At 37.5% G+C, this 24,191-nt stretch overlaps 1 protein-coding gene across 1 annotated transcript; it reads left to right on the top strand.

Moving 5' to 3' along the window:
• Positions 1–1,582: 1,582 nt before the first annotated feature.
• Positions 1,583–23,538, top strand: fshr (follicle stimulating hormone receptor). Its single transcript, XM_032573478.1, has 14 exons — positions 1,583–2,401; positions 8,326–8,397; positions 9,365–9,439; positions 9,660–9,734; positions 9,814–9,888; positions 13,400–13,474; positions 13,713–13,793; positions 15,945–16,013; positions 16,096–16,170; positions 18,213–18,398; positions 18,476–18,696; positions 19,962–20,143; positions 20,255–20,446; positions 21,586–23,538. The coding sequence occupies exons 1-14, from the start codon at positions 2,217–2,219 to the stop codon at positions 22,117–22,119; spliced, it is 2,097 nt and encodes a 698-aa protein (XP_032429369.1). The 5' UTR covers positions 1,583–2,216; the 3' UTR covers positions 22,120–23,538.
• Positions 23,539–24,191: the final 653 nt, after the last annotated feature.

The following is a 24,191-nucleotide window of genomic DNA, read 5'->3' as shown; positions in this document are numbered from 1 at the left end:
GAGAGAACCAGACTTTAGAAAACAGCTATGAAGAGATCAAACTGGACATGTATAAGAAAGTTTAAAAAATGAAGCAAAAGCTTAGCATTAAGATACACTTAGGGAGCAAACATATCTGATATTTAAAGAAAGTTAATTGTTTGATCAAATGTTATGCAATGTAGTTTTTAACTTGATTTTAAAATTAAACCATCGTACCATCACCATACCAGTAGGTGGCGGTAATGCACACCAAAGCTGTGAGTATTGCTGAAAAAACAGAACAGGAAACTAGATGGTATCTTTTTTTACTTTGAACACAGGCTTTCTCATTTTCTTTTGCAACTAATAAATGTGGATCTTCTTCTAGTCAGCCAGTAGGGATTGGTTTTAATTGATCAAGCAGATCAATATATGTATCTATAGTGTAACATAAAACACAAACACATTATATGCAAAGTCTAGGATGGGATGATAGATTCGTGTAGGCAGTGGCTGCTATTTGCCAACAAGCAGTGTTTTTAATGAGGTGTTAAAAAACATTTAAGGATGGCCTGGAACAAACCAGCCACTCGGGGAAACCTCCCGAACCTCCTGATGGCCAACCCGCCCGCCCCGTGATTTCATGGAGGGAATTCCCCAGTCATCCCCCTCATCTCCCTCACTGGGGCCAACCATTGGGCTGAAGACCAGGGTAAGTGGCCTGTAGCTTTGTTTTGTTTTAAATCTGTATTAGTGTGCAGTTGGATGAATGTAGTGTATGTAAAATACTTCTTAGTGCCACAGCACAGTGAACAGCTTTGTTTGCAAATACTCTGTTCAAGTGAAACCCCCTAAAATATTTATTTCTATTTGAGCGGTCAACGACTACAAATGTCTACATTACCCTTTTAGGTATACAAATAAGCATTTATGCTTTATGAAAAAATAATAGTAGTTAACATTAATGTTGAATTTTTGAATGAATCGAAAATATTTTTTGATTTTCTAATGAATAAGTCAAGAACTGTTTATTCCTGTCTTTATTTTGTGTTTGACTAGCGAGGGTTTGGAAACATTTTAATTAAATGATTAATAAACATTTATTCTCCATTCTAAGTAGTAGAAATTACAATTGAAGTTGTAAATAAGCGTTAAACTTATGAATGGAACAGGAAGTGGGTTTATTTGTACTTACTTATTTCCAATCAGAGGTTTTTTGTTATGTTGCAGTTAGTTTAAGGTCATTATTACAAAGATGCAGCTAACAAGAGCACATTATTACAAGTGATTAGCATCCTATAATAATTCACAAAAGTCACAATACAACATGCAGAGAAGCTGCAGTCTGTAGCTAACACGCCGGATATAATTCATTTTCCATAACAGAGGATAAAATCTTTTACTAAGACTCAAGTCGCAAAACAGGGGTCCAAGTCAAGTCTTAAACCTGAGTCTCAGTTGAGTCTCAAACTCTCAACCTGCAAAATACTTTCAGCTGTGATTACAAAGTTGGTTCCAGTGCTGATTTAGGTGAAGGTGTGAATCAAATGCACACATTTCAGATTTTTGTACAAAAAAGTTTGTAAAAAAAAAAAAATATATATTTATTTCCTGTGTCTTTACATTTATGCAGTTTGTGTTGCTCCATCACTTTAAGCGGTGAGAATCTTTTTACACGGTTCCGTTCATGTATGAAGTCACAACAAGTTCAGATTAATAAATGTTTGCCTAGAACTGATTTCTCGCTTATCTTTTTAATGATAAGAAACCCAAACAGTCGTAAACTGTGCATCACTGTCACCGCCACAACAATGTACTTCTGAAGCTTAAACAGCTTCCTGGTGTCGTATGTCTGTTTTTTCACACTCGCAACATAACAAACGAGTGAAACCAGATTTCTGGTGAGGTTAGAGCGCTCGAGCGAAGTGCAAAATCTCTGCCGTATGCCTTGTTGTGGTATTTTGTAGACACTACACACAGAAGACACATGCACAAATCCAAGAAGGGACCTCCTACAGTCTCATCCACCCTTGAAGTTTTTCACACACCCCCGGCATTCACCGCTGCAAGAAAACATCAAAACGCCTCACATTTCTTTCTCTCCTCCAACCTGTGTAGAAAGACAAACGAACGAGCAAAAAACTTTTTACATCAAGCTGGAGTGTGGGTTCTGAGGGCCTGCGTACATGTAGGTTTACATGAGCTAAAGACACAAAGAAGGATTTTCTTTTTTTAAAACAGATCAGTTTGAAAGGATGGTGGCAAACGTACTGATCATGCTGATGATAAAGATGGCAGCAGCTTCCATGCCTGGCTCTGAAACGGACCTTAAACACGGATATGGAGCTGGTTTTCCAGAACTGATCCAAAACCCGTGCCACCCGGTGGGATTTGGAGTCAGAGCGATTCCTCCCAACATTTCCAGCAACACCTGGTGCCTGTGAGTAAACATACACACACTCATAAGAGCACATGGATGCAACTACTAATTTTGGACATAATCTGTTGTCTGCATGTAGTGATGGAGCTGAAAGGCTTCATTTTCAAGAACAGCAATGCAAGAAAGAAAAAACATTTAGGGTATTGAGTAGCTCTTTGCTCCCTTGGCTCTGATTTAATGTGTTAATGAGTTTTCTTCTTGGAAACATCAATAAGATTGATCAACATCTTTCTCAGCTCAATTAGTTTTCTAAAATAAAGCAGCCCCTATTTCCAGTTTCCATCTTTAGTATTTTTTTCCCTTGCAACAACTGTCAGAAAACATCTTCACGTTGTGCAGTGTATGGCTTTTTTAGGCATCATTGTTGTTTTCAGTGAAAAACATTGTCACACTTCAAGTGTTTCTAATACAACTCAACCAAAATTTGGAGAAGACACTCTACTACAAATTCTTATTGTATTTTATTCAGCAAACCAAACTAAAATGGAAAGTTTCTCAAAATTAAAATATGGAAAGTGTGACATGTATTTGTATCCATCCTCCTCCTTGTGAATCAATACTTTGCAGAACCACTTTCTCTGCAATTACAGATGCAACTCTATTGGAATATGTTTCCAACAGCTTTGCACATCCAGAGACTGGAATACAGCAATATTGCTCAAACTCAGACAGACTGGATGGAGCGTTCATTTAATCATCAGTTTTCAACTATTGCCACAGATTCCAAGTTAGACTTTACACTGCAAGAACACAAAATCTTAGCTTAAGGAACCAGACCAAAAATATGTTTATTTACTTGAAATAAGACAAAACTAACTTACAAGTAACTTTTTGGCAAGATATAGGAGTTCTAAGTAAATAATTACTTAATGTTCATGAAAAAGTACTAGTTCCACTATTTCTCTTATAAGATGGAAAAAATATCATAAGTGAAATAATCGGCTGGTGGAGCTACTACTTTTCATCAATATTAAGGAATAATTTACTTAAAAGAAGTTCCTACATCTTGCTGAAATGTTACTGAACAGATTTAGTATTTGCGGTGTAGGTCTGAACCATTCCGACACATAGATATTTATTAATTTCTCTCTCTCAAGTCTTTCACAACGTTGAGCAAGTTTTCTTCCAGGATTGTATACAGGATGATATTTACTATTGCTTCATTAATCTTCCCATCAAGATAGAAATTGAACTTCTTATATCGTATGCCTTTCTTACAGAAATGTCTGATTAGGATTCTCCCACCTGAGCTGTGAATCTCTGCAGGTCCTCCAGTGTTACCATGTCTGCACAAATCTCTGAGGCCTTTCCAGATTAGATTTATCCATATGAATCTTTAATTGTACTGGCTGATCGTATTTTATCTAGGTTTTAAAAAGTTAAAACAGCAACACTTTTCAGGTTCTTATTTACAAGAAAATGTAAAACCATACATAGTTTTCCTTTCGCTCCAGATCCATCACATAAAATCCCATCAAAATACAGTGAGGTTGGTGATTGTAATGCAACAAGTAAAAAAGAAGGTATGTAATGTAATAACTCATAAGGTATTTTCCACAAATGTATAAAAAGTTTGCCCTCAAGCTACGCCATGATCAAAACTCCAGTTGCTTTTTATATCGACTAAAACTTATATTGTTCTTTGAACAAGTGAAAACCTCTCAAGACACTTTGTATAAAACGACACACTCTCTTCACCATCGTCTCATCATTAAATATTGAAGGATTATGCAATATTTACACACTCCCATCTTTTCTATGTGCATATTCATTTAGATTCATTCAAACCTCATTGCTTTCCTTTGGCTAAATCTTACACTGAACGTTGCAAAGCTGGTCTAATTAAACATTAACTGAATCAAGGATGACATGCAATACTTGTTTGGCCTGCTGCAGCACCACTGTGCAGCCACAGCTTAAGGCATTCACCACAAATAAACACTTAAGTCTAAAACCATTGTGTCACTGTGTTTGCTGCTTGGATAAATCTGTAGTAGCTCCTGGCGTTTCTCACTGCATGCCTGGATACAATGCGACTTTGTATGTTTCAGCTGTCAGAGATCAGGGAGCAAAAACCATGCGATGTTGGTACAACAAGGAGGAGGGTGATGATGAGGGAGGTCTGCTTATTATCTGCCTCCTTGCACCTGTGTCCAGACAACTACATTTTTAAACGATGCCTGACAAAATAATTTGAAAGAACAGCAATATTTAGCTTACTTTGTCATGTGAGGGAAGCATTGATCAAATAGCATTGGTTTTAAAGAGAGACAACAATTAACTGGCCATACATCGCAATACTTTAGAATCAAATTTCTCCCTCCACGTTTAAAAGAACTTCCACCATTTTGGTTGTTGTTAGTTTATAACCAAGTCTTTTTTTTTTTTACACCTTGTAGTCCGGTAGACTCAGGTTTATTGGGAACCACAACTGCAACATCTGTTACATTTTCCGCTGGTGTGGTTTGCTTTCACACTGCCTCGTGTCAAACGGACCAAATCCTTTGAAAAACCTGTTCACCTCCTCGTCTGTGGTGGCGCTGCACCAAGAACCACTGAAGATCTAATCTGGAAAGGCCTCAGATATTTGTGTAGACATGGTAACACTGGAGGACCTGCGGAGATTCACAGCTCAGGTGGGAGAATCCTAATCAGACATTTCTGTAAGAAAGGCATAAGATATAAGAAGCTCAATTTCTATCTTGATGGGAAGATTAATGAAGCAATAGTAAATATCATCCTGTATACAATCCTGGAAGAAAACTTGCTCAAGGTTGTGAAAGACTTGAGAGAGAGAAATGAATAAATATCTCTGTGTCGGAATGGTTCAGACCTACACTGCAAATACTAAATCTGTTCAGTAACATTTCAGCAAGATGTAGGAACTTCTTTTAAGTAAACCTCAGAAGAAGACATGAGCGCAACTTCCTTCTTTGAAAATACAAAAAAATGTCAGATATTACAGGTTGTACGGCTTCTCTTTTTTGTTTTGGTTCCATTTACCCAGAATGCCCTGTGCTGTAGTCCGCTTCCTGTTTTTGGAGCGGTCTCCTGTCTTCTTGGTGTGCATTCGGACTGCACCAGAGTTCACTTCAACCGAACTGAGACCTAGGATTTCAGGTGAACAACAGTTCACTTTTTGACCCGCTTCAGAGTTTGCCCCCACAAAAAACTAAACAAAACAAAAATCAGAAAAGTTTATTATGAATAAAGTTCAAGGGGTGTGAATGATTTTCTAAATCACTAGTAGCAGATCTAGCTAAAAGAGACAATGGACAACAGACAGTTGGAATGGAGAAATCAGGATTACAATGAACATTTATCCAAATGTTAGTACAAATGTTCTTTGTGTTTAAATTTGAGCTTTTTTGTATAATTGTATCCCTGTTAAGATTAGCGTAACAACATTTCAAACTTATTAACCACATGAAGTATTCTTTTAGTTATTGCAAAGGGAGGATGGCCAATTTAAGTTTGGTGGAAATAAAACAGAATCACCATGCTCAAAACAATGAGGATCAATATTACTTCTATTGCAGAGTCACTGAGCTTTGAGGAGATTTGCTTGTTTTGTTGCTCGGATGCGTCTCCCAGCTCAGTTTAGTGTTCACAGATACTAAACTGTATCTGTGTCTGTAAGGACACAGATAATTAGTATCTGTGTCCTTACAGATCCCAGTTATCTGTACTACAAATTCTGTAGGGACAGATAATTGGTATCCACCTCATATCTCAGTCCTCGGACACCTCTCATACAACTATTATTACACTCTTTTTTGATCATGGTAATGTATATTGATTTTATCTTGTTTGTACTAGAGGTGTGCCGATCGATCGGCTACCGATCATAATCGGCCGATTTCCGTGAAAAAGTGTATGATCGGTGATCGCCGGCCGATCACTGTCTCTTGTTGCCGATCAGCAAAACCGATCACATTTATCTCACTTCACAGCCTGCGTTGGCAGCTGATCTCCTCTTTCCTTCACACTGCACAAGCGCACCCCAACAAATCCTGTTGTGTGCAACTATAACGCTCAACCTCCACCGGGGAATGAACTCCCACACCGAACGTCTGATTAAAGCTGCATCTGTTAACTTAAACAAAACGATTTTAGTTATGCATTAAAACTTTCGCTGTCCTAACATAAGACAAATAATCAATCTCCTCTGCCTCATCCTGTGTTCTGCAGAATTACTCAGCTCGGTCAGAAACAACCAGAGCCAGCGTTAATCAGCTAGCCAAACAGAACAATTAGCCGTGCTCTCAAGTTTTGATTCAGTAACTTAGGATTGTTTATTTTTGATGCAGCCTGCATTTAACTTTAAATGAATGTCTCCTTTATTACTGGACATTATTTAATATAGGCAGATTTATTTGGCTAATAATTTATGGAACCGAGAGCCTTACTGTTAAATATTGTTTTACTAATTGCAGATTTTTCAGTTGTCCTTTTGACTGAATAGCTGCTGTATTGTGCCTGCAAGTATTTTGCAGTATTTTGTTTATGTCTAAATTAGGTGAATTTATAGCCAGATCACATAGTAGCATTTATACCTAAAGCAAAAAATTAACACTCAATCAGGGCGATCGGCAAAGATCGGTGATCGGCAGAGAGAGAAAAATTGGGGGTTTTCGAAAGGGCTTGTTGAAGCTCAATTTAAAGGTCTCAAAAAAAAAATTGATCTGAAGCACATGTATAAACATGAAAAAATTCAACTGCACCTCATCCCACACACAGAAATACTGCTGACACATACACATTCACATCACAAGGACATTCTTGTCTGGCAAAAGTAGCAACTAATCCCTGGAGAAGTGAAGTCCCAGCCTCCGGTGTGTGTGTGTGTGTGTGTGTGCTCTCATCTGGTCAAAGGTCAAGGCTCAGGAAGAGTTGAGATTTTCACTGTTATGCAGCTACTGATGGCCATTTCAGTAGGGAAATCCAGATAAAACCTCCGTTTCTCCCACACACACACACATCATTAGTGCAAAGACGTTTGTTTCTCAAAATGAGTGGCTCATTATTTTCTCCCTTCATTGTTTCATCTTAAATTACCCTTGGAGGAGCATACTGCGAAAAAATAAATAAATCTGCAAATTCACAAATTTGCTCTGTTTCATTTTACAGAATTTTACTGTAAACTGTAAAATACACAAATTTAAATACTTACTTTGAAAAAGGATGAAAACCCCAGGAATGTACCTCATTTTTTTACATTTTCAGAGAGAATTTGAGTCACATGTTTCTTCATACTTTACATGCCCCTGACCTGCAACTTTCAGATGCATCGCTGCACAACACACCTGAATAAAAAGGCTGGTTAATAACCAGGTTTTTGTGAAACCTGCTGACATGCCAGGGTGGTAATTCAGCCTTTTGACTCAGGTGTGTTGGAGCAGGAATTTGGAACAGCTGTGAAGGAAAGCGAAGCAGGGAGACAGAGGGAAGGTGAATAATTAACACAAAGGGAGCTGTGTTCATTAGTGAAACAAACCAAAGTGGAAACATAAAAACAGGACACAAGAAAAAAGAGCGAAATTAAATCTAAAGGAATTAACCTATTTGGCAGCAGTTTTCTAACAATATGTTCCACATTAATAGAGTATGGCAAGCCCCTTCAAACATAAATAAACAAGGAAATGATCAAACCCATAACAATATGTCTCTGCTAGTTTAGTTATAAACCAGCAGCTCATTAACTTAAGTCATTTATCTTTTTAAAAAATATGTTTACAGTTTGGTGACATTTGACAATTAATGCATTTGTACTTTACTGCTGTCATTTTGGCCAAGATGCTCTTGTAAAGCTCATTCGTGTTTTTTGTTGCGTGTTCTGTTTACTGTAAGAAAAATAAATGTTCTCAACTGCATTTCTCTATAATTTCCCAGATACTTACAGGCTTTTTTTTATGGTGTTGTAGGGTAGTGAAGCAGACGCAGATCAGAGAGATCCAGCAGCGTTCCTTCGCCAACCTGCATCACCTCAGAAAGCTGTGAGTTTGTTGCTCATGATTATCATTTGGTGCTCTGCATAGTCACCTGAGGAAGACACAAACAAGTAATTATTTAAATGTTAAAACACAGGAAACTACTGCACTACACTGAAATTATGAAAATAAAAAATGATTCAAAAAGGCTCAGAAACATAGAAGTTAATAAAACTGATGAAGAAAAACGATCACAGGATAAATGTGATGCGTTTGCTGGTGATGATGGTTGGATAAGGGGAGGTGTAACATATTTTTTTATTTTGGCTATATTTGTTCATCATGTCTTTACCTTTAGTGTTTGCTTCATAATTATGTCATCACTAAAGCCTAAAATAATGGCTTTACTCATTTTTTCTAAAATTAACTTCTTTTGCCTAAAATATCTTTTGGTAAAAAAATGACTTGCGTCACATTTGGTGAGGATATGTGAATGGACAGTCTGTGTTGGCATGGGAATCACTGAGCCGTTTATTCAGATTTTTTTTTTATGAACCACCAGAATCTGTGTATTTTATTGACACATAGAGGATTACTATTTTATTTTTTAGCAGTTTAATTCACCTCAGAATGTGTTATTTTAACTGGCCTGTTTTGCTTTTTAAATGAAATAGATTTTGTTATTTTGGTGAGCAAAGGGTGAGGAATTTCTTTATGCCCCAAACTAGAGCCCTCCCAAAACCTAACAAATTTGTTTTATTTATAATATTATATGAGGTTCTAATCCAAAGCTTAATAAATTAGATTTTTATATCATATTGTAATTAAGTGAAATGCATTTTTAAGCTTGTGGATTATATTAATAGAACCAGACTGGGAAGCCATTCCCCAAATATCCATTAAAAAAATAATACTTTTACTTTCTATCAATGTAGATAGAAAGAAAAGTATTGCAGCAACTTCATGTTGAGAATACCAGTGAGTTCTGCTTTATTAATATATTTATTTCCTTTCTGTCACTTTCCCATCTTAGTTTCATCCTGCAGAACAACATTCTGCAGAGCATCGGTGCATCTGCCTTTGCCGGTCTGCCTTGGCTCTCTGACGTGTGAGTATTCACATTTCCTAACCTGGTGTGCATCCCGTTTCCTCCAAAACAGTCATGTGTTTAGTCTTTGTCCTGGAACAAGAAGAACCAGAAACTCTGAGGAGTCTACCCACGAGTGCACATGTCAGAATAATGGAAACAAAATATGTTTAACAATAAGTGCAAATGAGGCCCAGAGAGGCTTATTTTTAAACATGTCATGTTCTTCTACTTCTTTCAGCTGCATTTCTGAAAATCTCTCTTTAGAGACGATAAAAGCTTTCGCTTTCTCCGATCTCCCAGAGCTCGCTGAAATGTGGGTACAACAGACAGTTAGTTTTGATATATTAGATTTTTTTTGTGTAAGTGTGGAACTGACAAATTGCTTCTTTCAGAGAAATAACCAAATCCAAACACCTGAGATCCATTCATCCAGATGCTTTCAGGAACATCGTGAACCTTCGGCGTCTGTGAGTGCTCTCAGACTTTGTCTGTTTTTTTTATTTTTTAAACTAATTGTGAGTTCAAAGTAGGCCATGGTTGACGAGCCTACTTCTGAGGACCCACACGACCAAATCCATGATTATTTAATTAGCTTGGATCCCCCTGATGACAAATCAAGCGTCAAACATCCAACCACCAAATTAAATTTTCCCACAGTTTTATTCACCCCGAACTCCATGGTTGTAACACTAATAGTTTCCAAGTAATTGAATTGTTTTTATATTTTTGAAACAATCTCCAAGTAGCCAATTATATGATTCATTGCTCACTGCTTTAGTCTCTCAGGGATTCTATCATCTGTATCGTTCAGCTTGGCCCATTTTGTGAAAACTGGGACACAAAAACTCAGCTCTGTGTGGTGACAAAAATATATTTTTAAACTGTTTGTCTAAACAAGGGCACCTTAGCACCGCTTTAAGACATAAATCAGCGTCTGGGATATTTTTGTTCTTAATTTAAGCTTGTTTGTTGCTCAAATATCTGTCGGAAAATATGCAATGGTTGCTCGATGCTTAAACTTATCCTCCATTCATCTTCCATTCGTTTCAGACTGAGTTGGTTGGAAAAATGGGTAAAAATGAGTTGTAAATGTAAATTGTAAAGGAGTCTGAACTCCTTTAAAACACTGGAATGCTGATGTTGTTAGAAAACAAGCCCACACTGCAACACAGCTTGGACTTTAAGCAGAGTCTCTGACGTCTGGCTTGCACAAATATTCATGGAAAGAGCCTCAAAAGGGTCAAGCATTTTTGGAGTAACAACTCGTAATATTGTCCAACTGTCATGATTTCAATGTTACACGCTGCTCTCCTGCTCTGCCCCTCCCTGATTGCTGCCACCTGTGCTGCTGCTTTGTGAGTTTCTCTGCCTTTGCGCTGACTTCTGCTACATGTACCTGGATTCTGGACTTGTTCTGGCTTTTTGACCCTCAATGTGGCTGACCTGGACTTTTCGCCTGAGTGCTGAGTGTTGGATCAAAGGAAAATGACCCACTCACCTCCTCAAGGTGAAACCTGATCATTGGACTTGGGGCATGTCAACCAGCTTACAATGCTACCAGAGTTTCCTCACTCTGCGATGTCATAATCCCAGGTTTCTAGTGCATAGAGTCCACCTCTACATGGTCCTGCAGGTGCAACAATCTCCGGTAAAATGACTTTTCCCTTTAAATAAGTTACATCTCTGAGGAATCGAGATATCCAGGAATTCAGGGAAACCATCTCTACTGGAGTTTGACTTGAAAGCTGATCTCAAGAAGAGGCTGTCAATCATTGTATACCTTTTTGTAATTGCAAATAAAACCTTTCTGGGTTTGATTCGTACGTAACTTATTATATCAAACCCATATTTTTTTGTATGTGTGAGTGTACATTTGCCTGGCGCCTTAAACATTTTCAAACTTTGTCCCTTTTAACCACAAACGTCAAATGCCATACATGGAGTTTTGTGTGAAGGCAACTCGTTTGTTGTGACGCCCAAATGGCTTGAGGCAAACTGCAGATGTTAGTTGTTAGGACTTTTGGTTTATCCTCCATTCAGACCAGATTTGTGGTGAGCAAAACTAATATTTGGCCTGTTTTCAGATTCTCCAACATAAAGTGCAGATAGCTGCATCTCCTCCAGAGCAACTTTGGGCATCTTAGCTGCTTCTTTGAGCCAAAGCTCTCCATCTTCTGCCAGCTGTGCCATATTTCTTTCATTTTTAGATGATAGATTAAACTGCACTGAAAAAAAGAGAACGAAGCTCCAACTTAAAGAAATTGATTTAACCTATTACGTGTAATCAAATTAAGTTTGTCAAACTTACTTCTTTTTTTTTTTTTTTTTACATTTGTCTAACATGACAACTAATAAAAGCAATATATTTATGTGGATAAACTTAATTGGATCACCACTTTTCTTTTTTCAGTGTGTGTTTGTATTAATTACGTGACTTTTAACGGCAGTTTGTTGCGCTACATTATATTTAGGAGAATATATATTTATGAAGAGAGCAGAATGAAGATAACTTCATCATGTGAAATATAATTTAAAAAATGGATAACAGTTTGTGAAAACCTCTGCAGGTTTTTTTTACTTGTGAATTGGGTTGTAGTGTTTCATATTTTCCTGGTTCTCCAAACCTTGTACTAGATCTGTTTTTATATTTTAGCTCCTTTTTCTCCACTTTAGACCATCCTGGCTAGTGTATTTTATTTTTGCTTCATGCACTCCAGTATTTCTGCTGTCTGTTCCTCAGTTTGCTTCAGATCATCTTTGCCCTGTTTTCTCTGCACATCAAACCTTTGTCAATCCTCACACCTGGCCTGTGTTGCTTCAATAATTTATAACTTTTCTTGTTGTTTTTCCGGTTTCATCATTTCTGCTGTGTGTTTTAGGGTTTGATTCATAACATATTAAAACTACATCTGTTTAATTTTTTTCTGCAAAGTCATCAAAAGTAATTTAATCTTTCTTGAGAGTTTGCACAAGGATTGCACAACATTAGAAAAACCTGTGAGATTCAATAATGTAGGTAATTGTCACAAAATGTCATAGTGAGCATCTTTTCTTGCACAAGTAGCACCAATACCTCCACAAGCTGTTTAGATGTTTACCTTAAACTTGGCTCTACAAAGCACTATTTGCAAATATCAGACAGCAAAGGCACATTTTTTCCCAGAGGCTCTCTCTAATGAACACAATAAACACCTTATTGCCTAAGTAATCAGCTCCTCTGCTATGCAACAGAATAAGCATATTTGCACAACAATCCTCTGAAGAAAAATGTCTGCAAATACATACATCCTGTTCATTTATCCTTATTTTATTTCCTCTAAAGTTTATGTACTGTATTTAGATATTGTGTCTGTGCGCTGTGAGCGCTTGAAGTCGAAGTCAAATTTGTACTTTGTGCACACAGTCTTGATCATCGAAGCTGATTTTGATCTTATAAAGTTTAATAAACAGAGAAATAATTAAACAAATGAAAAGTATCTATTTGTTCTTCGCATACATAAAAGCTACAGGACAGAACTAAATTAACACAAAGTAAATCTGACTATTTCCATCTTAATTAAAAAAAAATAATAATTCATTAAGATAAAAATTGGTCTAGAAAATGTCTTTTCTGATAAAGAAAGATTTTAGCTGTAGTTTCTTAATGAATTCATCACATTGCAATTACTTTGTTCGTGCTGCACTGAAAAAAGAGTCAACAAATACTACTTAGTGTTAAATCTTTACTTAATATTTATTGCAGTCCATGCAGCTCTTTGCAAAATGCACATTAACAGTAACGGTGCATTTATAAGCATTAAAATTTCTATTAACGCTAATAGTTTTAGACTGAAGCTGCGTTTATTTCCCTTTCACCTTGACATATTCTCGAAGGATCTCCATTGTTCGTATGTTTGCTACGTTCATTCTCACGTGGCGCCTGCTTGCCTGTTGGTTACAAAATGAAGGAAGTAACATTCGGCTGTCGTATTTCCACAGAACTATCTCCAACACCGGGCTGCGAATCTTTCCAGACCTCTCCAAGATCCAGTCTGCAGCCCGAGGTTTTCTGTTGTAGGTGTCAGCGTATGATGGAAATGACCCGCAAGAGCGCACTCGCTGAAACACCCACACACCATCCTTTCCACATGGATCTGAATTTATAGGCACGCTGCGTTAAAGCACATGGCCTGAGGACATCACACACATATAACGCCTTTAAAATAGACACACAGATTCATTGCAGATCAGTTTGTGCTAAACACACATAACTTTTTTTTCCCATATGTCTTTTGCCCTTTGTGTTGCACAGTGACCTCCAGGACAACATCAACATAGAAACTGTCCCTGCCAATGCCTTCAGAGGCCTCTGCACAAAACCAATCGAGGAAATGTAAGATAATCATCTTCTTTCCCTCTGGCTGCTTCCTTTTTCCTTTTGCATTCATGCATCTCCTATGGCTCTACTAAACAACTGCACATGTTTAGTTCTTGCAAAATGGGAGCAAACTAAACTTGGAGCATCTGTTTATAAATTAAAAGAAACAGAAAGGTCGGTTTTACAAGCACACGGCATCTCAATGCTCTCACACATTTAAATGAGGAGTTATTCATGCATTTAGAGGACCGGCCATCCATATTTATGTGAATTACAAACAAGGGGAAAATATCGACAGAACCGCAAACACAAGAGTTGTCTGTGACAGTTAGAATGAAATATAATATATAACATTTAAAGCAGGTGACAGTTTTTATTCAGAAGAAGAAACAGGAAAGAAGGCAACTTGCTGCATTTGTGGTTTTTCAAAATAAGTGCAGAAATTTCATGAAAATGATGTGTGCTGTCTTCCATTGGAGAGTTTTCTACAAATATTTCCAGTAATTTGTAGATAAACTCAATCAAAGCTGTTTTAAAACACACTGCAAAGGTTTTCACAACCTCTTGATTTTTTATTTTTTATTTTGTCACATCACAACCAAAGACCACCAAATTTTGCAGAGACTTTATGTGAAGAATAACAAACATTGTAGTCACAATTGTGAAGTGGAACATTTTTACACATAAATATATGGGAAATGTGGCATTCATTTATGTTAAGCTCCCATGAATCAATACTTTGTAGAATCACATTTTAAGTTACAGCTTCAAGTCGTTTTAGTGAATCTCTCCACCAGCTTTGCACATCAAGAGACTGAAATACTTTCCAGTTATTTCCCGTCTAAAAAAGCTGAAGCTCAGATTAGATGGACATGTGAAAGCATTAGTTTCAAGTCTGAAAAAGATGTTTAATTGCGCATAGACATGAACTTTGATTGGTCCATTCTAACACATAAATGACCTTTGGCCTCTCGTGGCAGGTTTGCATGTCTGTCGTAGTCTTTAGGTAAAAGACAGAATAATACATGTTTGGATTTAGTTTTTCTGTGTATCATGCATACAACAAAATTAAAAGTGTTAAAATTAGACAAATGAAAAATGTGACATTTTTCTGGCTCCAAATAGCTGCAGGAACGTCAGCGAGCCTCTGCAGCTGGCCAAAAAACACTCTGGCACTTAATTGGCTGTTTCTGTAAAAAGCCAAAAGTGGTTAGAAAATGTTCAGAAGCAGCCAAGGTAGTCGTCTTGATGCAGTTGGAAAGGAAACAAGGATTACAAAATGAGGCAGAATGATTCTGAAGACATGCAGCATTTTTAAAATTCAATTCACGAACCAGAAAAATCAATCAATCAAATTTTATTTGTATAGCAAATTTCAACAGCAAGGCATTTCAAAGTGCTTTACTTCATAACAAACACAAAAACACAAAGTCATGCAACATAGAATCAACAATCAAAACATTACATTAAGTCAAGTGCCATCATTAAATTCGTAATTGACTATGTTTCAAATACAACTCTAAACAGGTGGGTTTAGTCAAGATTTAAAGGAAATCAGTGTTTCAGCTGTTTTACAGTTTTCTGGAAGTTTGTTCCAGATTTGTGGTGCATAGAAGCTGAATGCTGCTACTCCTCGTTTGGTTCTGGTTCTGGGGATGCAGAGCAGAAAAGGTAAATGATCATTAAAAAATTAACCCAAAAAGGGGCCTTAAAATGACCACAATATTATAAAAAAAGACCAGAGAAGAAGAAAAAGCATAAAATAACTCAGAATGGTTATGAAGCAATACAAAATATGGTAGGTGGATGCACAGAACAATCACAAATTACAGGTTTGTGTTTTGTTTTGAGCTTCCTTCCCGTTGCTCTTCAGTTGGATGAGTTGGGTGCCTTTAGAGTGCACGTCTATACCCAAGGGACCCAGGTTTCATAATCTCGCCAACGACTTTATCATCCCTTCTGTTGAACAGAAGACAAGAAAAGAAGAGGAAAGAGCAGCTGAGGCAGTAGTCACTTGCTAACTGTTTAGCTGAAGGTCTGTGGCCGCGCAGCTTTAGTTTGTGGGAACAAAGGAAGTGCAAACAGCAAGTTTGGCACCAGCAGCTCGGATAAATTTTCACCGCCTGAGCCATGTGACTGAGATTTGGCTTCTCTTTCTGATGACAGACGGCTCACCAGAAATGGCATCAAGGAGGTGGCGAGTGACGCCTTCAACGGAACAAAGATGTACAGATTGTGAGTCACAGACAGACGCACAGCTACAAACACGCCATTTCAACTTTCACGTTTAATTTCTCTGCTTTTAACTCGTTTCCAGGCTTCTGAGTGGAAACAAGCAGCTTGCTCACATCAGCCCCGATGCCTTTGTGGGTTCCAGTGAGTTGGTGGTGCTGTAAGCATGACATCCCCTCTTTTCTCGTGTCTTCATCGTTCACCCTCTTCAGCGCCACCTTTTAAAGTCAAAGCAGGCGACAGTCTGTCAGCATTCTATTTAAAACTGAAATCTGGATGAAGGGTAAAATTGGAGGTTAAAAAATTAGATTGTGAGCCAAAGCAGCAAATTTCAATGCGCGGGATTTTCCCACCTCCAAAGGAGAGACACGTCCTCTACTGACCAACATGTCAATCAAACGGGAGCAGCTTGACAGTTTAACAAGTTGTTCTGGATCATTCCTGCATTTATTTAATCTCTAAAATTAGAATAATTCCTGTGGTATGAAAATATTTATTTCAAATTGATAACTATCTTAATATTCAATAGAATATATTTAATAGATTTTAAATAAAATGGCTTCAATTTTAAGTTTTTTTCTCGCATTCTTTTCTAAAGAATAAAGAAAATATTTCCAGAAAGCGGCTTTTATTTCAATGTCAGTTGTATTATGGGGTATCAGGGCCAGGCTACAACAATGTGATAATACTAGCAGAATAAAGATGCAATTTTACCAGATGAATGACATAAAACTGAGAAAAAACTTCGACAGAGTTAGCACCTCAGTCTATGTGATTTTTCTTTCTTCAAAACAGACTCAGTCATTTGTATGATTGTTTCAAAGTCCTGCTGGTGATAATAATTTGATGCTGATTCGTTGAAACATGAAGTATTTCCTTATCTGTGAAAATGATACCAAAGTATAATTTTACAAAATGCTCAGTATTCCTCATTCAAATTATTTTGTAGTTTTTATGTTGAAGTTCTTATAAAATAACTTCATTGTCCTAATATTACAACTTTATTCTGCTAAAATTGTGACATTATTCTCATATTATTTCGACTATATCGCTCTCCATTTTTATCGTTGTATTATTATAACTGTATTCTTGTAATATTTTTTATTTTATTCTCATAATTTTAAAAAAGAAACTTAGTCTGGTCTTTATATTTCATCTTAGAGTTGATCTGAATTCAACATTAAAATAAACAGAAACATGCTTGTTAAACAAGATGGCCGCCCTGCGTGTGATGACATCACTCTGAACTATGGAAACCAGTGAATGCACTGGTGGGGGGAAAAAAATCCAGATTTTCCAAAACTTAAACCTCCAAAAACCAAAACTTTTTTATCACCCAGCCCTATTAATCATCTGAAAAATTTTCTTAGACGTCTGTATGTTTACTTTTAAATTTAAAAATGAAAAAACAAAACATCAAAAGGCATCAAAAATACCAAGGCCAGAAAATGAACTGAAATGCAAAGATGAAAACAAAAATATTAAAAAAGTCCCATAATTTAAGAAAAGGATGTTTTCACCATGTCTGGTGATAACTTTTAACTTTTGATGAAAATATCTCTATTTCTCTAATTGATGGGAATTTATTCTTTTGATGTTTAGCAATTTCATCTTCACCGTAAAAACACAAAGTGATCAGGTATTTTTGCTCTAATTTCTACTGCAAATATCTCAGTTCTCTTGAAATGAGAAAAAAAAATACCTTGCAGCTATTCAGCAAGATATATAAGATTGTTTTTAGTAAATAATTCCTAATATTGAAGAAAAAGTACTGGTTGAATTTTCAGATTTTTTTTCACTTATAGCAATCCACTTTTCCTGTTATAAGTGAAATAATCTGCAAGTGGAACTAGTAACTTTTCATATATTAAGGAATTATTGTTCTAAACAAATTTATATTTTTTTCTGAAAGTTACTTAGAATTTAGTTTTGTCTTATTTCAAGTTCACAAAGATATGTGCACTAGAGGAAAAAAAAACAGAAATACCTGGTAAGATTTTGTGCTTTTGCAACTATGTCATTTTGTTGCTTTTAAGTGTGCTTTACGTAAATTGGATTGGATACGTTTAATAAATAAATTGACACCAATTACTGGCAGATCTAACACCACGGCAAGCAATTCAAAACAGAATTATTGGTGAAAACAAACTGAAAACCTGGTTCTGTCCCTGAAAGCCTGGTTGTGTTTCTCTGCGTTTGCAGGGACGTCTCTCAGACGGCTGTCAGCTCTCTGCCGGACTCCATCCTTGGCGGTCTGAAGAAGCTGTTCGCAGAATCTGCTTATCGCCTCAAAGAGCTTCCTATTGTACAGCGCTACACAAAACTCCACATAGCCAAACTGACATATTCTTCACACTGCTGCGCCTTCAAAAACATGCACAGAAACAGGTAGAGATCGCATCAGAATGATACTTTTTCCAACAGGTGCTGCACGTCTTTCCTTTCTTTGTGTTGTTGCACGATAGATCGAAGTGGACCTCTCTGTGTAGCCACCCTGAGGCGAAAACCATCCCGGCCTTCTTCAGGGAGCACTGTTCTAACTCCACGTCCGTCTCCTGCAGCCCAGCACCTGACAACTTTAATCCGTGTGAGGACATAATGTCCCCCATCCTCCTGCGGATCCTCATCTGGATCATCTCTGTCCTCGCACTGCTTGGCAATGCAGTGGTTCTACTGGTGCTGTTAGGTAAAAGTGTAGCAAAATATGTGAGCAACTCCATTACATTTGTCCTGTGGGGTCACTTTTCTGGCTCCTAAATATGGTTTCAAAATAAGATTTTCTTTTGTCATTCATTTTGTACAATTTTAGCAGTTTAAGATGTGTATACTGATGATAAAGTCACTAAAAAGCATTCAACAGTATAGCACAGAGTAATAATTTCATAAAATCATATAACTAACACAAAAAATGTACAACATTATCTAACTGCTTTGAAGAAAATCCCACTCAATAGTAGTTAACTTCATACAGACTGTTTACCAAAAACATTAATGGTAGTTTTTAAGTATTTGTGCCAAAATATTTTGACTTTTTACTGTCCTGGTAACAGTGTTATCTGAAAAATAGCAATAGGAAGATTGTATTTTATAAAATGATCACACAAACCAAATTTCATTGCTTCTTCACTCCCAGTAGCCTGGACCAGAGGTCTGCAAACTTTACAACCCAAAGAGCCATTTTTGCTCTCCAGCCCAACAAAATAAATAACTTAGAGCCTCAGATATTACCTGGCCTTTTGAGAAATTACATCTTAACATTTTTGATAAATATCAACTACAGGAAAAACATTGTCATTTTTAAATAGTAATTATTCTATCCCTGTTTTTAGTTTTTATTACACAGGAAAACTTCAAAAAGATAACAGTTTTTTGCATCGGATGTTGATATTTACACATAGAGAGAAAAATAGACATAAAAAAATAGACATAAAAAAAATTGACTGGTATTTTTAGTGGCAATTATCCAAGAGCAATGTATTCCAGGAAAGAAAACCCTGAAAATAACAAAAACCTGTATCTGTTCTATCTATTTTCAAAGTCATTTCGTTATCATTTTTAGTCAAAGATATTAAGAGCCGTTGTGGAAGGTCCAAAGAGCCACTTGTGCGTCTGGAGCTGCAGGTTGCACACGGAAAAAAGAGAACAAGCAATCCATCTTAAATATATGGTGTTAATAGGTCACCATCAAATCAAGTCTTACCCAAGTTAATTTATTAAGTTGTCAAGTTAAACAAACATAAATAAATTAAGTTTGACAAACTTCATTCAATTACTTGTCACCAATTAGCTATTTTCTTTCCATTTTGGTGCTCCAGTCTCCTTTTTCAGTCCAGACACTCAGTTTGCCTCTATGCAATGCAGCTGGTGCAGCGCTGAAACTAACTTGCTTCATGAAATAATTTTGTTTTATTCAAGCTGAAGTATTTGTTTCTCCCTCTGCCCTGGACGCAGGCAGTCGCTCCAAGTTGACGGTTCCTCGTTTTCTCATGTGCCACTTGGCCTTCGCTGACCTCTGCATGGGCATTTACCTGCTAGTGATCGCCACCGTCGACATGCTCACTCACGGCCGCTACTACAACCATGCCATTGACTGGCAGACGGGCTTCGGCTGCAAAGCTGCAGGGTTTTTCACGGTGTGTGTGTGTGTGTGTGTGTGTGTGTGTGTGCACTCATGTTGCCTGAATTCATCAATGTCATGTCTCATCAGTGTCTGTGTTCGAATACTAAATTACTGTGATTTACAGGTGTTTGCCAGTGAGCTGTCAGTTTTCACACTAACAGCCATTACTGTGGAGCGCTGGCACACCATCAGCAACGCTATGCGGCTCGACCGCAAACTTCGCCTGAGGCACGCCTGCATCATCATGACAACTGGGTGGAGCTTCTCCTTGCTGGCTGCATTGCTGCCCACAGTGGGTGTCAGCAGCTACAGCAAAGTAGGTAGCTCAATGCTCAACACCTTTTAAGATGCAAGAACTGAGCGTAAAATTTTTGCTCTGATGCAACCACAAACTCCAAAGTAGTGTGTAATTGGAAAATTGTGTAAAAAGGATAGACATTGTTCAGATATTTTCTGAATTTGCAGTCCAAATCGGACCTTTAAAAGCTTTCCTTGTCGCATTTTTCCATAAGAGTCACATTTGTGTAACAGATTGTTTCACCTGAGCTGTGGTTCTCTGCAGCTCCTCCAGAGTTACCGATGTGCCTCTTACCTGCTTCTCCGATTAATGCTTTGTTTGTCCAATCTGTGAGTTTTGGTTGACAATCATGTCTGATGTGCTCCTTGGGCTTCACGATGCTGTTTGTTCATAGAACAGCTGGATATTTGCTTAAATTATATTATTCACAGATAGGATTTGAATTATTTGTGCCTAATGAAGGCAAATGTTTGAGCAGCATTTTATTTATTTATTTATTTTTTAAATTTTTAGTAAATGAGGAACCAGGTGCTTCCAGTCACATGTATTTCCACAAACCCCAGCTGTATCAGACTGTCATAGACAAGAAGTACAGGGTGATAAACCTCTTTCATTAAAGGGTTACAATAAATCAACGGTACTGTGCCGTTACCTAGCAACCCCAGCTAAGCTTAACCCGTTACCTAGCAACCCGAGCAGAACTCCAGCACCTTTGGTCAGCTGGTTTTACCGCTGTACAATGGCTGCTGGAAAAGACAAATGTTTTGTTGTTGATTTACCATTCAGAGACCACTTCTACATTCTTGTTGGTTGTGCAGGAGGCTCCACTTCTGCTTTTCCATATAATACGCATGTATTTGAAACCGTTTTTCACGTGTGGGTGTAAACATTGAGTTGGAGGCGTGGCCATCAGTGGCTTATTTGGATTTAAAGTGAGAAGAGGCCCTAATACGTCTCATTATCTGAAAATGATTTTGTGCAAAAAAAAATGTAATGAACATGTTTTTATAGCCCATCCTAACCTGTTCAAGGAGGCGTACTTTAAGTTTATTTCCTTCAATAGTTTCCAAATAACCTTGCATAATGCATGACATAAGTTACAGAATGAAGTCCATTGAGACATTTAATCTTTTAGATATCTGAATATCTCTGTACAGGTGAGTATCTGCCTGCCAATGGATGTGGAGTCCGTGGTTTCCCAGGTCTACGTTGTTTCTCTACTGGTCCTTAACATCCTGGCCTTCTTCTGCGTTTGCGGTTGTTACCTCAGCATCTACTTGACCTACCGCAAACCCTCGTCAGCACCTGCTCATGCCGACACCCGAGTGGCTCAACGCATGGCTGTGCTCATCTTCACCGACTTTGTCTGCATGGCGCCCATCTCCTTCTTCGCTGTCTCCGCCGCCCTCAAGCTCCCTCTCATCACCGTCTCAGAAGCGAAGCTCCTGCTGGTTCTTTTCTACCCCATCAACTCATGCTCAAACCCCTTCCTGTACGCCTTCTTCACCCACACCTTCCGAAGGGATTTTTTCCTCCTCGCAGCTCGCTTCGGCCTGTTTAAGACCCAAGCCCAAATTTACCGGACAGAGACTTCATCCTGCCAGCAGCCGACGTGGACCTCGCCAAAGAGCAGCCGTGTCATTTACTCCTTGGCCAACACGTTGAGTCTGGATGGGAAACAGGAGTTCTGATTGAAGTAATCACAGTTAAAGACTTTCAATTAATGGTCCTTTTTTTTCCCCTCGCAGAAGCCAAAGACCATTTGATAAAGAAATGTTTAAAAGCAACGTGGCACTTTATAACGGAAGAAAATATCAATGTAAGAGAAATTAAACAGTTTGACATTTTGGAGTTTCTTAAATGAATGGAAGAATAATGAGTTAATCCAACCTTCTGGTTGGTCTTCATTTGGTCCCTCCAAACATTAGACATCTATGGACGTCTTTAGTGGCTGTTGACCTGTTTTTGTCTTTATGCTGTTAGCCCAGAAAATGTGTTGAAAGTTACACTGTATAGCCCCTAAACTCTGTTTCATTTACCCAAGACAAAGACATAGAAAGTCAGGTTTGGTTGGTACATTTAGATGTCAGTAGATGTCTTCAAGTTGACATCAACTTGTAGACGAAGCAAAGACAAAGTCCTTTATTTTTTAAATCTATTCAACAATAGTTTGATGTGGGGGAGATTGAACTCAACTCTAACTCCTGCTGAATTTCCTTCTTGAAAGCCCCAAGGACTTCTTGGTGGATTCAAGTTGCACTTGTGACATTTCAGCTAATTTCAGAGTGAAAAAATATATTAATATGCCACATAGTATTATAAAAATGCAAAGCTAGTTTTGAAATATTGCCTCAGAAATTGAAACCTGGTTATGGGATTCAAATTAACCCCATAACCAAGGGATACATTGGTTATGGGGTTGAACTCCTGGGATTAGCTCACAGTTTTTGCTCATTAAGGCTAAAGTCACTTAGCAACACAATAGAAAACAATGTATTTCTTCATATAACCTGCACTCAAGCATTATAGAAACAAATTTACAGTATGGGAGCATGGTGTTCTACTCAAACTCTGTAAGAAAACAGTGTTAAAATGCATATAAGAATATAAATCTTTTTGTTTTTATTGATTAGTCTTAGTCTTCTTGCCTACTAACATATGTCAAGTAGAGAGCTAATCAGAGAAGCATCCAAGAGGCCAATTGTGCCTCTGAAGAAGCTGCAGAAATACCACAGATCTCACCACAAAAGCCATCATGGCTGCTATGTGGTCAAAGCATACTGACAGATGCTGTAATAAACCTTTTATTTGCCCCTTTTACAATTTTTATCTCACTAAAGCCACCACATGTACGATACTGCGCAAGGTACAAAACATAAGCATGTTGCTTTTCTTCCTGGTTAAGTTGGGTGTGATGAGTTCTGCTCCATGTAGCTTTACAAATAATATGACATTTCAGTCCAAGACTTTGGACTTCAGGGTCCAGTTTGTTGCTCAGACCAAATGATCGATTTGTCTCTGACCTGGAAGATGTATATGCTGTATATGAGCTGAGCGCTTCTTTCTAGTTGAAAGTAAAGCAAAAAAAAAAACCAAAACAGCACAATTTGCTAATCGCTAATTGTTGTGGCGCTATGATTTTGCAAAACAAGATTGTAAGAAACAAATTTTGCGCATTCAATTTGTTAAACAAGGTGTTCACAAATAGATAATGTACATTAGATGCACTTTGAAGAAGAATTTATGTTGCATTTGACTGGAAACTCATAATATCTGATTCCGGAGAACAAACAGAACTCACCAGGAATCACCTCCTCATTTGAAAGCCCGGTGTAAAACGTATGAACAGAAGGAATCTATGCAAACACAGAATTGAAGATTATTTTTTGCTTGAATCTGGGTCAGAAAAACTGTCCTACATACGGCTGTTACAACTAGATTACACCAGCAGATGGGTAAAGTTTCCAACAACTCAACCTTATAAAAGTAAAAGTAAACACATGACCTCATCTGTCATATCGCCTACCAAATATTGTCCTTCTGGTGCGACAAGATGTGCTGCCAACTGAGATACCTTGTAATAAATTAGACCAAAGTTTTACACGTGGGATGTCAGCATCAAAAATTCAACATTTGTTCAATGTTTAATGTTATGAGTGAGGGATGTTTATTGAAAAGAACACTGCAGGGAACTGCTGATTAATAATCTGCTCATACTCTGTCCACTGTAGCTCTTCATACCTCCAAACCTCCTCCAGCCTAT

This window comes from Xiphophorus hellerii, chromosome 10 (assembly GCF_003331165.1).
Source record: "Xiphophorus hellerii strain 12219 chromosome 10, Xiphophorus_hellerii-4.1, whole genome shotgun sequence".
In the NCBI taxonomy this organism is placed as follows: domain Eukaryota; kingdom Metazoa; phylum Chordata; class Actinopteri; order Cyprinodontiformes; family Poeciliidae; genus Xiphophorus; species Xiphophorus hellerii.
The sequence above is the reverse complement of the archived record's forward strand: the minus strand, read 5'-3'. Positions and strand labels throughout refer to the sequence as shown.